General features: G+C 40.3%; 1 protein-coding gene across 2 annotated transcripts; it reads left to right on the plus strand.

Moving 5' to 3' along the window:
• The first annotated feature begins 6,339 nt into the window (after positions 1-6,339).
• LOC110488550 (protein FAM199X) lies at positions 6,340-14,077 on the plus strand. 2 transcript variants are annotated; one of them, XM_021560795.2, is made up of 7 exons: positions 6,340-6,494; positions 6,951-7,131; positions 7,233-7,452; positions 7,528-7,698; positions 7,785-7,946; positions 9,532-9,801; positions 12,666-14,077. In XM_021560795.2, exons 2-7 carry the CDS (start codon positions 6,965-6,967, stop codon positions 12,840-12,842), a joined length of 1,167 nt encoding a protein of 388 aa, XP_021416470.1. In that variant the 5' UTR covers positions 6,340-6,494; positions 6,951-6,964; the 3' UTR covers positions 12,843-14,077. The 2 variants fall into 2 exon arrangements, with proteins under 2 accessions (XP_021416470.1, XP_021416471.1); XM_021560796.2 differs by having other exon boundaries at positions 7,546-7,698.
• Positions 14,078-16,234: the final 2,157 nt, after the last annotated feature.

The following is a 16,234-nucleotide window of genomic DNA, read 5'->3' on the forward strand; positions in this document are numbered from 1 at the left end:
TACGAGCCCGAGTTGAGTTTTGATGACTGGTAGCGGGATTTACTAGCAACAAATTGAGTCACAATCAGTTGAGTCTTATAAAAATGTCAATTCTGAAAACGCTTACCTGTACCCCGTTTGTCCTATTAAATTGCGGTCCTTCCTCTGGGTGCTGAAATTCATACTTTTAATAAAATATTTGAGCTAATACAATCACTGACTTTTCCCTTCTTGCTCGTAGGGTAAAACGCGGATGGTCGTAATACCTTTCACCTTTTCGTCAGTTTTCAGAAATTGTTTTTGGTAGTGTATTCAAAACTTGATTACAAACAACCTACATCTGTCCTTTACAAATTGGTGTGGAAATGATATACATACTTATTGACTTTTTCTACATTTTGTTATGTTACCCGATTTTGTTTCATTGATACCCGATTAAATTAATAATGTAACAATTAACTCATTAGGAATTTGGGGCACCACAAGCGCGGTTGTTTAAGGAGTTACCATCTCCCAAATTACACTCAAGGTTACACCTATCACATCCATAAAACAATCAACATATTAATCATAACCTCGTATCATATCATCATTCTCATAACCTCCTGCATCTGCAAAAACCCCAGCCTTACTTATGATTCAGTACTAGACAAATTGGTTTAATTATTTATATACTAGCTAACTAAATAATAACACAGGATAAACATACAGACTTAGTTCATGAGAAAAGGTCCCTAGCGGACTGACACAACCTATGGTGGCTTGGAGATGGACAGGGAGGAAGAGAGAGAGAAAGAGACACTTATCGTTGATACATTTTAGAAACTATTCTCACAGTAATCATATACTTTCACACGAACCGCCACATGTTTGGAGTAAGAAAGCATGAATGTATTTACGTTTAAATGCCTTTGTTTGCCGTGGATCTCTGTTAGAACCAGACCTCCTTAAGAAGGGTGTTGGGCCTTTCAACGGCATGCTTGTAAGGCTCTGGTTGTCCAAAAGGGTTTCCCCCCGTCTTCTACTGTTGTTCACTCTGGAAGATGCTCCTTGGAAGATAGGCTGGCCAGCCGTGTTGACGGTACCCATTGGTGATGAGAGTAGAAGAATATGGGGCAGCAGGGTAGCTTAGTGGTTATATCGTTGGACTAGTAACTGAAAGGTTGCAAGTTCATATCCCCGAGCTGACAAGGTGCAAATCTGTCGTTCTGCCCCTGAACAGGCAGTTAACCCACTGTTCCAAGGCCGTCATTGAAAATAAGAATTTGTTCTTAACTGACTTGCCTAGTTAAATAAAGGTTAAAAAAAAGTGATTTCATAAGAGTAGTAGAATAGGATGGTTTGAAGAGTTTTTACTTAGGACAGCTAATCAGCCATACCAGTATGGCCGGGAGGTGAGTTTATGGTCTCAACCTCGTGTTGAGATACAGAGTTCAAACTAGAGGTTGACTGATTATGATTTTTGAAAGCCAATACCGATTATTGGAGGACCAAAAAAAGCCGATACCGATTAATCGGACGATTCTTTGATATATATATTTGTAATAATGACAATTACAACAATACTGAATGAACAATGAACACTTTTATTTTAACTTATTAATATAATACATAAATAAAATCAATTTAGTCTCAAATAAATAATGAAACATGTTCAATTTGGTTTAAATAATGCAATAACACAGTGATGGAGAAGAAAGTAAAAGTGCAATATGTGCCATGTAAGAAAGCTAACATTTAAGTTACTTGCTCAGAACATGAAAACATATGAAAGCTGGTGGTTCCTTTTAACATGAGTCTTCAATATTCCCAATTAAGAAGTTTTAGGTTGTAGTTATTATAGGAATTATAGGATGATTTCTCTCTATACCATTTGTATTTCATATACCTTTGACTATTGGATGTTCTTATAGGCACTATAGTATTGCCAGCCTAATCTCGGGAGTTGATAGGCTTGAAGTCATTAACAGCGCTGTGCTTCATGCATTGAGAGCTGCTGGCAAACGCAGGAAAGTGCTGTTTGAATGAATGCTTACCAGCCTGCTGCTGCCTATCACTGCTCAGTCAGACTGCACTATAAAATATCAAATCATAGACTTAATTATAATATGATAAACACACAGAAATACAAGCATTAGGTCATTAATATGGTTAAATCCGGAAACTATCGTTTCGAAAACAAAACGTTTATTATTTCAGTGAAATACGGAACGGTTCCAGATTTTATCGAACGGGTGGCAACCCTAAGTCTAAATATTGCTGTTTCATTGCACAACCTTCAATGTTATGTCATAATATGTACAATTCTGTTCAATTAATTACGGTCTTTGTTAGGAAGAAATGGTCTTCACACAGTTCGCTACGAGCCAGGCGGCCCAAACTGCTGCCTATACCCTGACTCTGCTTGCACTGAACGCAAGAGAAGTGACACAATTTCCCTAGTTAATAAATCCTGCTGACATGAATTTTTTTTAAACTAAATATGCATGTTTAAAAAATATACTTGTATATTGATTTTAAGAAGGGCATTGATGTTTATGATTAGGTACATTTGTGCAACGATTGTGCTTTTTTCGCTAATGCACTTTTGTTAAATCATCACCCACTTGGCAAAGTTGAAGTAGGCTGTAATTCGATGATAAATTAACTGGCACCGCATTGATTATATGCAACACAGGACAAGCTAGTTAAACTAGTAATATCATCAACCATGTGTAGTTAACTAGTGATTATGTTAAGACTGATTGTTTTTAAAAAGAGTCTAATGCTAGCTAGCAACTGACCTTGGCTCCTTGCAGCCACAAGGTCCTTTTGATGTTGGTGGTGGTCAGCCTGCCACACAGTCTCCTCGTGTATTTCAATGTAATCAGCCATAATTGGCGTCCAAAAATGACGATTACCGATTGCTATGAAAACTTGAAATCGGCCATGCCGATTAATTGGTCGACCTCTAATGTCAACTAGATTGAAGCATTCATTCTATCAATATATTACATTATTCTGTTGAACAAGGTTTTATTTAATCTTCTAGGCCTAGGGCAACATATAATGACAAAAGAGAAGCTGCATGTATCCAATTATAGACAAGTTGACCAACAAATAGCCTACCAAAATGTAAACAAATTGTTCTGAAGACTTTGACTGTAGCCTAGAGCATTTTCTATATGTGTGGGTTAGGGTTGAGTGGGGGCCTCAGATTTTCACTTTATTACATATAGTCACGAGTTGCAAATGCGTTATTAGCAATTGAGGGCGGGTACGGGTGAACAAACAGCCGAGTCCCAATTGAATCTCATCTTACGTAGTATGAGCAACGAGGTAAAAGTCGGTGGTTGTATTCGCAAAAAGATTTTACTGAAAGTATGAATTTCAGCACAGCTCGGAAGGACCGCTGTTTTAGAGGACAAAGGGTTTACAGAATTTACAAGAATTGACTTATGGTGCCTCAATGTTTTTAGAAAACCCTGCGATGTTATCAAAACACAACTCCACCTCAATATAAGACAACTTGGGTTTTCAGAGAGCTAGTGTGTGGCTAGAGACAAAGAGAGAAATGGAAACTATTTGATTTTGATTTGATTTTGAAACTAGTTAATTTCAGTGTTCCAAAGTGAATGGGATGCAACTAAATTACCAACCTTTGAGTATTTTTCTAAACAATTATTGGTCTACAACCTTCAGCTGTTTAGCCATGATTTTGATTACTGATGGAATCCTTCCTCCCAAAAAACTTGAGTCTGTGGATGTACCAACCGCGACTTTGGCATGGCTTGACGACATGATACTTCATATATATCTACACTTCTTGAATAAACCTATATTTGTGTAAATTATTTTCTATTTATGTATTTTAGCTGACTAGATTGTTAGTTTATTTCAGACCATTTCCGGATTGGTAGATGAGATCACATGACATGACATGACATGCCATCATCATCATCATCTTCCTCTTCTTCTATGATATCATTGCGGTCCGCAAACAAACATTTAAGTACAGAACAATAACAATCTTTGATTTAAGTCCATGCCGCCACCTACTTTGCAGGAACGTATGATAAATCATGATCTGCCCAATTATGTACTACCATGAAATTAAAATAACAACCGAATAAATCCTTACTAACTTCTACCACACACTCCCTAAAAACACCTTCCCCTACCCAATTAAACTTGATCTATATCGTGCTGAATCTCTCCACCCTTAGGATTGTTCAGCATGTCAACAACCAATTCAACAGTAACATCTGTTTCCCCCAATATCTCTTTTGCCATCTCCACAATAACCTTCAACCTGGCATTTCTGCGTAATTTTTGCACTATGTTCCACCCCACAATTACAACACTTAAGCTTCACATTGCTCCCACATTCACTGTAATCCTGTTCCCTTCCACACTTGGCACATTTCCTTATTTTACATTGTAAATGGGGTGGCAGGTAGCCTAGTGGTTAGAGAGTTGGACTAGTAACTGAAAGGTTGCTAGATTGAATCCCCAAGGTAAAAATCAGTCGTTCTGCCCCTGAACAAGGCAGTTAACCCACGGTTCCTAGGTCGTCATTGTAAATAAAAATGTGTTCTTAACTGACTTGCCTAGTTAAATAAAGGTAAAATACATTTTCAAAAACAGCTACATGTCCCATTCTTTTGCATTTAAAACACTGCAATGGGGATGGGACAAATTCTCTGACATTGCTCCAATCTGTACTTTTCCAAACCTCATCAGCATTCACTACTTTGTATTTCCTACTGATCCACCTTTTACCCTCAATCACTCTGCCTCCCTTCACATGTTCTTTAAAATCATCTATGGACATATATATTGGGACCCCAGCAATGACTCCCTTCAATCTAGCATAAGCATCAGGGACATGGCTTTTAATCTTCCCATTAAGCTTTTCCATTTTCAAAATCTTCTCTTACTGAGCCTGGCTACCACAAAATATTAATAGTCTACCATTTCCAATGAACCGAGCTAATTGGACATCTTACATCTTTCTGTACGTCATTAGTTAGTTGGATAGGTTGTAACACCATCACCACTTTCCACTCCAAAATATTATTATTATTGCTTCCTACCTTGGCCCTCTTTATGCTTTCTTTACTCCACTGCTTTCTGTATCATGATCTCTCTTCTTCCTCTGTCTTTCCACTACCAACCATTCTGGTCCTTGACCCGCAATCTCCCGTTCCATACCATCAGAACTGACACCCATATTGTTCGCATTCCTGCACAGCTGCTGCTTCTCCAACCCTCTCGTCAATTTCGTCCCCACTACTATGAGATGCTATTGGGTAAAGTGAAGACTGTGAGGATCATGTTAGGAGGTCTTGTTTGGATTTTTTGTGTTTCTGCGGATCAGAAGGAACGTTTGTTTAGTCTCACCCGATTTGATAAGCTTGATGTGTCATGTTTGTCTCTTCAGAACGGGGCACCCCTCAAGGGGGTTATATCTGGCATCTCGTGGGAAGTCGATGTTGAAGAGATGGAAAATATTCCTGGAGTGAGTGATGCACGTCAGATGAATTGTGTGGTGAATGAAGAAAAACTGAAAACGCCTATCTGTTCTTTTGTTTTTTTATATGGACTCTCTCCCTACTCAAGTGGAGTTGGGGTATATAAACTACAGAGCATGTATCCCAAGACCAATGCAGTTAGTTCATTGTAAAGCTTTTGGTCATGTTTCAAGTGTTTGCAGAAGGGAGAAACCGAGATGTCCAAGTTGTGGAAAAGATAATGTCACGTGTTTTAAAAGTGATGAAAATGTGCATGAAGCCACGTCTTTCGATTGCCTGACAAGGGTGAAAGAAAATGAGGTGGCCAAAGTCAGGGCTGTCCAGAGCATTTCATATGCAGCAGCTGTTAAAAGGGTTGAGGTTTTGAATGGTGCACCTGAAGAATCCATGGTGGTGGATAGGCCTTCACTGCAGGGGTTGCTTTTGACAAGCAGGATCCTGACACTGTTAAGAAGGTGGACTTTGTGGCCTTTATAGCTATGGTGATTGATGGCACTGCCAAGGTGGAGAGAAGTTCCAGGATGAGGATATCATTGTTGATACGGCAGATTTCTAGAAACATTTCTAGGCGGAGGAGTTACATGGGATATTGTCACAAGCATCCTCTCAGGCCCTAGAGCTTGAGAAGGGAGATATTGAGATTTGAAAGAAGGAAGAAATTGGAGTTTTGTTTTGTTTTTGTAAACGTACTATTTTATTTGGGTGGATTAAGTTAATTTCCCTATTACGCATGGATTTTCTTTTGGCCATGTTTTGGTTTTTCAACCCGCCCAGTTGGTGGCGGCAATATACCTTTTAGGATTGTAGTCCGCCATAAAACCCACAGAAGAAGAAGCTACTCCATCTTCGTCATCTTTTTATTTTTCTCTCGCAAGAGGGCGCTGTAGTTTTTGGAGCGTGGCATTGACGTGTGTGGTTGTGGAGTTGCGTCGTTTTGTCGAAATAATTTGCCTGGCGAGGCGAATTTGCAAATGGAGGAGCTTTTTCTCTGAACAACGGCAGGTTTGTTGCTTGATCAATTTATTCTTCTGTAAACCAGGCAAGATGTTATGCGAACAATAATGTCGTGGTATAATGGATTATCTCGAACAAGCCCGCTGGCTTGCTGTCTTTTACGACTAACTTTCGCGACGCGATTTAGCTAAGTTAGCTAACGAGGCCTCGTTGTTTGCCTTCAAGATTATTCCGTGTTTTATGTCCCAAATAACTTATTAGGGTCAACCATTTCGTTAACACTTGAAATTGACAAGGTAACCAGCCAGCTCGGAAGTTTGCTGGAGAAGTTAACGTAGCTTGGTAGCGTTAGCAATATTTTGTTAGTGTAACAGACCGCTAGTCGCTACGCTAGCTTTCTTGCCTTGCCAACCAAGCTCAAGTAACTAACACGCTAGTGGTAATCTGTTTATGTAAGTGAAAAGAGCCTTGTTTAACATTTGGCCTTATTAACCATTTCCTCAGGGGGAGAAATCGTTATGTCTGAGGCTCTTTATGGAAAGTTCCTAGCCCCCGAGGAGCCCTTTCCACTGCTGTCGCAGCGAGGGAACTTCAGTGAGGCAGGCACTTTGGATGTCAGTGACTTTGGCTTTCAGTTGTCCTCTTGTCACCGGACAGACCCTCTGCGCCGCTTCCATAGTAACAGGTAGGACCTGATACCTGTTTGTGGCACGCCTAACTGCTTTCAAAACCAAACGGTAGTGTAACTTAGTTGTTCATATAGGCTAAACTAACCACTGTTTTCAGATGGAACCTGACTTCCTGTGGAACGAGTGTGGCCAGCTCAGAATGCAGCGAGGAGCTGTTCTCCTCCGTCTCCGTGGGAGACCAGGAGGACTGCTACTCCCTCCTGGACGACCAGGAGTTCACCTCCTTCGATCTGTTCCCAGAGGGCAGTGTCTGCAGCGACGTGTCCTCCTCTATCAGCACTTACTGGGACTGGTCAGACAGTGAATTTGAGTGGCAGGTAGGCTACACTTAATGTGATGACAGAAATATTATTGTTTACGTATGTTGGTAGTTGTTACATTTGGAGTAAAAGTTTTTTGCTTATCCACAGCTGCCTGGAAGTGACATAGCCAGTGGAAGTGATGTGCTCTCTGACATCATACCCAGTGTTCCCAGCTCCCCATGCCTTTCCTCCAAGAGAAAGGCCAAACCACATAGAAATATGGATGAGCTCCCCTGGAGTGCTATGACCAATGATGAACAGGTATGGAAACCTGCTCTCAATTTCACAATGCCAGGAATTGTAAAGCAGCAGTTGCAGATGTGTTTCATGCTTTGTCTGCCTCTCAGGTGGAATATATTGAATATTTGAGCAGAAAGGTCAGCACGGAGATGGGGCTACGAGAGCAGTTGGATATCATCAAGATCATTGACCCGTGTGCACAGATATCCCCCACAGACAGCGAGTTTATCATCGAGCTCAACTGCCTGACTGATGAGAAACTGAAACAGGTGAGTGAATGGCACAATTAGAGATGAAATGGTATGAACATTTCAAATCACGATTATAGTGACCAAAATTGTCACATTTATCAGTATTATCGCGGTATTGTTCAAATGTGCTGGACATGTTCCAGAAGTACTGATACACACACACACTGAAATAATTTCACCAAGTTTTATTCTGAAAATCAACAAAAAAAAACACATAAAATTAGCAGCACCATGCACTTTTTGTGTGCATAAACATTCAAATAATAACATTTAAAGATGGCACCATGAGGTGAAGGTTAGTTCAGGTTTAAATGAACACAACCTTAAGTAAGCAAATAAACAACAAATAAAATTATCAGCACTCACTTTGTATTGAGGCACGGCAACCTTCATCGGCCTCAGAAAGCCGGGCCTCTCAACATTTTGAGATGGCATCATGTCCTTTGCAATGCAATATGAAAGGGCTGCAGTGAGGTCTCAAGCATTTTCTTTTGATGTGGGTGCATAAGCAGCCTGCCTTTTAAATGCTTGCTTGAGTGTCTGTCACAACTGTTGGGTGAGGTACCAGTAGTATCACCAGGTTTGCCTTCTGTGTGCCCACTCTGTAAACAAGGGAATAGCAAGTGTATTATTATTGGTGTTACATTATAAGTATTATTCACTTACGCACACTGTCTTCTGTGTTGCATTTGAGGCTATGCAATGACCCCATGCACAATTTACACAACTTACAAATGAGTCTTAAGAAAGTGATAGTAATTGCAATGGACACAACAATTGACATAGATACAGGAGTCTTGTATAGGAGTCTATAAGTGTTTCTCCTGTTGGAACACTTTTACAACCAAGTCTATGTCTGCCGGGTTTTAAATGAACAAAATATGTTGGTTGGGTGACTAAACTACATAACGTGCAATGGGCAAATAGTCTGCAGGTTCATGAGTAGGTAACGCTGAAAGCTTCAGTTCACATTATTGACAAGCTATTAGCAAGTTACACACACCATGACATTTTCCCCCGTTCCGAAGTCCCACATCATGAATTGAGCTAGAAGTTAACTTACCTTGCATTTGCTATAAAGTAGTGGGTGGTTGTCATGAAGATGACTCAAGATTTGAAGTGATGCCCCCTTTCGCAGCAACTTTTTCATTTTTTCCCCTCTCCATGTGCTGCAGACAAGGTGACCATCTACGATTTAAGTTTTCCTCAGCACTCTTGTAATACCCAAAATACGACCACACTTCAGACTTGGTCCCCTTAGAAGGCTGAAATATCTCCCGAGCGTTGTCACTGCTTTCCGCCATGTTTTCACACAAAACAAAACCTACGTTGCATGCTGCGCTTGTGTCAGACTGTTGATGCTGGACAGTATTTACTGTGTGTTTTTCAAACCGTGTTTTAATGATAATTCAAATTGGAAACAGTCATACTAACTCGTGAATTATCGTGGTTTATCGTGAAACCGATAACCGTTTCATCCCTAGGTGCAAAATGACCACATTCTTGTACTTGGATTGTGGCCCTTTATGCTGGGCAGTATACTCCAATCTAAATGTTGTTGGAAGTGTGTTGAACCTGAGGCCTAAACGTTCCTATCGAACAGGTGAGAAACTACATCCGGGAGCACAGTCCACGACTGCGCCCCTGCAGCACCCGGGACAGCTGGAAGAGGAGTGGCCATAGCAGTGCTAGCAACAGCGGGGTGAGTGGGGCCAGCAGCAGCAACGCTAGCATGGTCAGCAGTGCCAGCAGCTCCACCGGATCCACAGGCTCCACCGGCAACTCTGCCTCCAACTGCAGTGTGGCTAACATCAGCCGCGCCCACAGTGACGGGAACCTGTCCAGTGCTGCTGAGCGGATCCGGGACTCCAAGGTAAGGAAGGGGCTTCACTTTGCCTGTTAATAGTACACCATGGCTGTTATTGTGATCCTCCTCATCAAATACTTTGGACTGTACCAGTGTTTTCATTTGCCAGTAATTGCTGGCTTTTGGCAGATAAAAATGACACAAAAGAACAACAAACAAAAACATTGCCGGACACATTGCCCAGCAGAAAATATCCTGATGGAATTGAATCTCCTCTATAAACACATTGACTATGCATGGAGGTTGGTTTAGTTTCTTTTTACTCTACCTGTCTACTCTGCCTCTCTGTCTTGAGCTTGCACTCTCGCTAGTGAACTTGCAAATTTGTATCAACTTGTACTGGCTGCAAAGTTTCCCGCACCATTGTGTCGGTAACCGACACAGCTGTATGTGCAGTACCAGTCAAAAGTTTGGACACCTACTCATTCAAGGGTTTTTATTTGTACTATTTTCTACATTGTAGAATAATAGTGAAGACATCAAAACTATGAAATAACACATGGAATCATGTTGTAACCAAAAAAGTGTTAGACAAATCAAAATATATTTTAGATTCTTCGTAGTAGTCAACCTTTTTCCTTGATGACAGCTTTGCACACTTGGCATTTTCTCAACCAGCTTCATGAGGTAGTCACCTGGAATGCATTTCAATTAACAGGTGTGCTATGTTAAAGGTTAATTTGTGGAATTTCTTTCCTCAATGCTTTTTGAGCCAATCAGTTGTGATAAGGTAGGGGTGGTATACAGAAGATAGCCCTATTTGGTAAAAGACCAAGTCCATATTGTGGCAAGAACAGCAAAAGAGAAAAGACAATCCATCATTATTTTTAAGACCAGGGCAATCAATCAAGCACTATGATGAAACTGGCTCTCATGAAGATCACTACAGGAAAGGGAGAGCCAGAGTTACCTCTGCTGCAGAGGACAATACGTTATTTGGAGTTACCAGCCTCTGAAATTGCAGCCCAAATAAATGCTTGAGTTCAAGTAAGAGACGTATCTCAACATCAACTGTTCAGAGGAGAATGTGAATCAGGCCTTCATGGTTGAATTGCTGCAAAGAAACCACTGCTAAAAGACAACAATAAGAAGAGACTTGCCTGGGCCATGGTCCATTGCTTGTGTTTACGAGCAATGGACATTAGACCGGTGGAACTCTGTCCTTTGGTCTGATGGGCCCAAATTTGAGAATTTTGGTTCCAACAGCGGTGTCTTTTTTATTAACACTTTTTTTGTTAGATGCATAGTAGGTGAATGGATGGTCTCCATGTGTGGTTCCCACCGTGAAGCATGGAGGTGGTGTGTTGCGGTGCTTTGCTAGTGACACTGTCAGTGATTTTATTTAGAATTCAAGACACTTAGCCATGCTGGTTATTACAGCATTCTGAAGCGATACGCCATCCCTTCTGGTTTGCGCTTAGTGGGAGTACCATTTGTTTTTCAACAGCACAATGACCCAACACCCTTCCAGGCTGTGTAAGGGCTATTTGACCAAGGAGAGTGATGGAGTGGTGCATCAGATGACCTGGCTCCCACAATCACCTGACCTCAACCCAATTGAGATGGTTTGGGATGAGTTGGACCAAAGCGTCAAGGAAAAGCAGCCAACAAGTGCTCAGCATATGTGGGAACTCCTTCAAGACTGTTGGAAAGCGTTCCAGGTGATGTTGGTTAAGAGAATGCTAAGAGTGCAAAGCTGTGACGGTAAAGAGTGGCTACTTTGACAAATCTAATGTTTTTAATGCTTTTTTTTGCTTACTACGATTCCATGTGTGTTATTACATAGTTTTGATGTCTTCACTATTATGTTAGAATGTACAATGTAAAAACCCTTGATTTAGTAGGTGTCCAAACTTGACTGGTGCTGTATGTATGTATGTGTGTACTATGCATTTGGAAAGTACTTTATTTGTATCTTTTTATATGTTACCCCCTTTTTCCTTCCCAATTTACAATCCAATTACGATCTTGTCTCTCGCTGCAACTCCCCACCGTGCTCGTGAGAAGTGAAGGTCGAGTCATGCGTCCTCCGAAACATGACCCGTCAAACCGCACTCCTTCACACCTGCCTGCTTAACCCGGAAGCCAGCCACACCAATGTGTCGGAGGAAACACTATTGAACTGATGACTGATGTCAGCCTGCAGGCGCCCGGCCCGCCACGCCACAAGGAGTTGCTATTGCGCGAAGAGCCATGTAAAAAGCTGTATCCTGTTTTCATTGATCATCCTTGAGACTCCAATCAAGTTGTGTAAACATCTATCTGTGGTAAATTCAATTGATTGGACATTATTTTGAAAGGGGCACACCTGTTTAAGTTTGACAGTACATGTCAGAGCAAAAACCAAGCCATGATGTCTAAGGAGTTGTCCGTATAGCTCTGAGACAAGAAGACTCGAGGCTGTAATCGCTGTCAAAGGTTCTTTAACAAAGTACTGATTAAAGGGTCTGAATACTTAGGTAAAAGTTCACATTTCAGATGTCTAAACCCATTTTTGCTTTTGTCATTATGGGGTGTTGTGTATTGAGGAAGAGGTGGGAACAATTTAATCCATTTTAGAATAAGGCTGTAACGTAACAATGTGGAAAAAGTCAATGGGTCTGAATACTTCCCGAATACTCTGTGCGTGCATGCATGCATACATACATACTGAGTATACAAAACATCAAGAACACCTGCTCTTTCCATGATAGACTGACCATGTCAATCCAGGTGAAAGCTATAATCCCTTTTTGATCCTTCACTTGTTAAATCCACTTCAGTCCAGAAAGTGGTGCAGTGCCTCTTACATTCTTTGGTGAGAACCCTGCATCTTGTGTGCTTGGTGTGTCACTGCCACACATTTATTTATTTTCCTATTTTTATTGTAGAAACGTTCTAAGCAGAGAAAGCTGCAGCAGAAAGCCTTGCGTAAGAGACAGCTGAAGGAGCAGAGACAGGCCCGAAAGGAGAGGCTGAGTGGCCTCTTCCTCAACGAAGAGGTGCTGTCACTCAAAGTCACAGAGGAGGAGGACCGTGGAGAAGATGTGGTCGACGTCTTGATGTGACAAGAGTGAATGAGTCAGTGTTCCTTCTTAATCTTAAGCCTCACAATAACATCTTCCACAAACGTCGCAGGTGGTCCCACATCCTAGAGACTAGTTTACGTTGAAGCGAAGCTGCACTATTGGAATCAGTCTGGAGTTATTTTATGTCCTTAGAACTGCACAGAATTCTAAACTGAAGCTCTATAAACATTGGAGTATTTTTCTGAAAATGAGTTCAAGTAAAAACTACCAAGACTAACTTCATTCTGGTGATTAACTTAATCTTGAAGGCATAGAGGGAACACTGAATCAATGCATGGGAAGTCATCACCATTGGCATTATGGTGAATTAACAGTTGGCATTATAAGTTGTAAATGCTTAACATATTTTCAATGGCTTCTTACTGTGGTTTTTGTATATAAATGCAGTTAAATCATAAAGAACTGTTTTTACATTGTTTCCCCTTAACTTAAGGCCTACATGTTCATAAACACAACAGGGTTAAGTGGTGATACAGACTTGGGCTCTAACAAATACATAGAAATGAAGCATTGAATCCTACGTTGTCAAAGGTGATTTAATAAGTCACATGAATTTGTTTTGTTTTCCTTGTGTGTATTTTGTGCATGGGGGGGGGGGGGTAGACTTGAAAAAGAAATGTCAAATAATGCAGCTATCCAGTGCAAATTAGAGAGCTTCCCATATTGAATGCTATTGAACTGTACTATGACTGCATGTTCTTTAGATGGGAAGGTATTTCTTGACATCTTTGCTTAATCTCCTTGGATATTGTGGTGGAGCGACAGTATTTACTCTTTCAACATGAACACAACACTAACTACTGTACATTAGAAAATGTATTTACCTAAAGAAGCTTTATCACTTGTATATGTCGCTTTGTCTTTTTCCTGTATAAAGTTACCCCTTTTGAGTAATTATAAAAACAATATATTAGATCAACTAGATGTTGTGAGTAGATCTTTATTTTGAATAAATAAATGAATAGCCATGAAATACCATTCATTCGGTGGAAAAAAAGGTTGCTGCACCAAGTTAGGGAGTCTTCATTGCTTGCTTTCTTGGGTGTCCAATTTCAAGTTGCTGTATATGCCACTGCAATGTATTTTTGACATGAGCGAGATATTGGGAAATGTAGTTGCAGAACAGAAGCATACCAGAATGCAGTTGTTTCTGTGTGATCTACTCAATAATGTAATGCAAAATTAGAAATAAATTGTCATCGCATCAAATTTTCCTTCAGATTTGTGTCTTAATTTTCACGAGAGAGCGATATCACCTTGATTGACTATATACGTTGATAAACCATACTTCTTGATTGGCTATTGCAACACAAAATGGCTGCAATGGAGCAATGTCCTCCAATATTTGTTCACTCAAAAGCCACTTACGAGGGCAATATACAAAACCTCTGACAGAAATTACAATTACACATTGTAAAGCTATTAATTCACAAAATGAATGCTAAATATGTCTATTACGTTACAGTCAAACTAATCCTAAAATGTAGTAGTTTTATCTTATTAGTACATTTTACAAGCCTATTAGAAGTAGTACTTAATGTGGTGGTAACATGCCTGGGACTAACATTTAAGACTAATGTATTTTATTGTTGTGTTTACACATCAGTTCAGTATGTGGAACAGCATACAGTGGCATAGGAGTTCATCATTTGAGCTTCATTGCAAATCAATTTCATCTATCGGAGACTGAAGGTCAATAGGTAGTGCATTAGCTAGAACAAATACATTATAGGTATAAACCAAGAGAACAGTTATGCAAGGGAAAGATAGCGTGTAAATGAAGGCAGTGAAATAGATCTGTGATTAATCATAGTGTCTTAGTGACTCCACAGTCCAGGGTACATTAGAAATGTGTTTGCTTAGCTACATTAGTGTTATCTGGAATAGATACAAGCACATCCTCAGCTGGACAGTAATGGTGATAGATGCTTCATATCATTTTGATTGGATCCTATGTAGTAGCTATTACAACCACTAAATTAAACTGGATGCAAAATGATCTGAATAAACTTGGCTCTTGTAATTTTATATTTGATTAAGATGTATGTTAATCAAAAAAGTTATAGTTAATGTAGCCTATCAATGTTTCTGACACCTACTCAATTAGAGGTCCATTTCCCTCAAATACGATGATGCCTGAAACTCAGTCCAGCTCTTGGACCAAATCTGGTTCTTTTGTCTGGACTGGGAATAAATTCTGGCAAGTATTTTCCACTATCCCACTGCCATAGTTTTTGATTGGATGGTTTTAAGTAAACCTTGAAGGTAATTGGCAGCAGGTGCAAATTTCAGTAGAGGGGCTTTTTACAGTAATTAACTTCCAGGCATGCTGGTGATTAGCCAATAAACAAGAACAAGGTGACCATTCTCCCATCATATGAGGCAGGCTGGGCTGAGAATTGCTGCCAGGGAATGGGACTGTTACACAGTTAAGCCATCAACACTGCTACACCAATGCCTTCAGCCTTATTTAATGGACGAGGTAATGTATGGAGCCCAAGCAAATGAATAGTATACAATTTATGGAGCATCCAACAACAAGTGCTTGATGAACTAATGTAATAGGTTAACTCAAGTGTTACCGAACAGATTATGCCAGTTTATTAATTTATTGTGATTATTGCTTACTAAGAAACCTTAAAAATCTTACTGAGAAGGGATGGTCCACTTTCAAATGAGCACATCCCTTTTTCCACGAAGTCATCAGATACAGTACTGCTGCACCCACAATTTCTCTGAATTCAGCTAAGTGGGTCTATGATTGAGCCCTATGTTGCCAAGTCAGCATAATCTGAGAAAACAATCTGCATGAGAAGAACCTATTGTCAATGTAGCAGCTATCTTTGTTTTCTGTGGTGTACACAGACTGTACAGCAGAAATAAGTATTTCATCATGCACCATTGCCTTTCTGATGGTTCTATTTGTCCCCATCCAAGAGAATAGGTGAGACAGAGCCACACATTGCTTCCTGTGCTTCTTACTGAATATTAAGCGCCCAACCAATATCAGAGGCAATACACTTTTTAGGAGAACGTAATCAAACTTGCACATGTGTAGGAACTGTAGTGCTGATTGTATCAGTTAGAACTGATAGGGTGAACCGGCAGAGAAGCGGATGAGTCAAGTTTATTTTGATAATGCTCTGAGTCCAGATGTGGTGGTGAGTGTGAGTCTCTTCACCCATGAAACAATTTAATGGCCCCTGTCTTCTTGGCTAGTTGAGCAGTAATCGTCACAATAGGTGTGTTATTTGTCTGGTAAGTGGCTCTGGGCAACAGATAAGGTAGGACCAAAGTCATTCCCATCTGATTTCATCAGGCATCTAAAGCTTTGCTCAATCAGTTATTGCCTTACGTGTTTTCCGTTGACA

Source organism: Oncorhynchus mykiss, chromosome 14 (assembly GCF_013265735.2).
Source record: "Oncorhynchus mykiss isolate Arlee chromosome 14, USDA_OmykA_1.1, whole genome shotgun sequence".
In the NCBI taxonomy this organism is placed as follows: Eukaryota; Metazoa; Chordata; class Actinopteri; order Salmoniformes; family Salmonidae; genus Oncorhynchus; species Oncorhynchus mykiss.

Bases quoted from the DNA above. Each gene is read 5' to 3' on its own strand.
- LOC110488550 (XM_021560795.2), top strand. From the start codon at position 6,965: ATGTCTGAGGCTCTTTATGGAAAGTTCCTAGCCCCCGAGGAGCCCTTT. The intron at 7,453-7,527 runs GTAGGCTACACT...TTGGAGTAAAAG, and splicing joins ACAGTGAATTTGAGTGGCAG to TTTTTTGCTTATCCACAGCT. The intron at 9,802-12,665 runs GTAAGGAAGGGG...TTTTTATTGTAG, and splicing joins AGCGGATCCGGGACTCCAAG to AAACGTTCTAAGCAGAGAAA.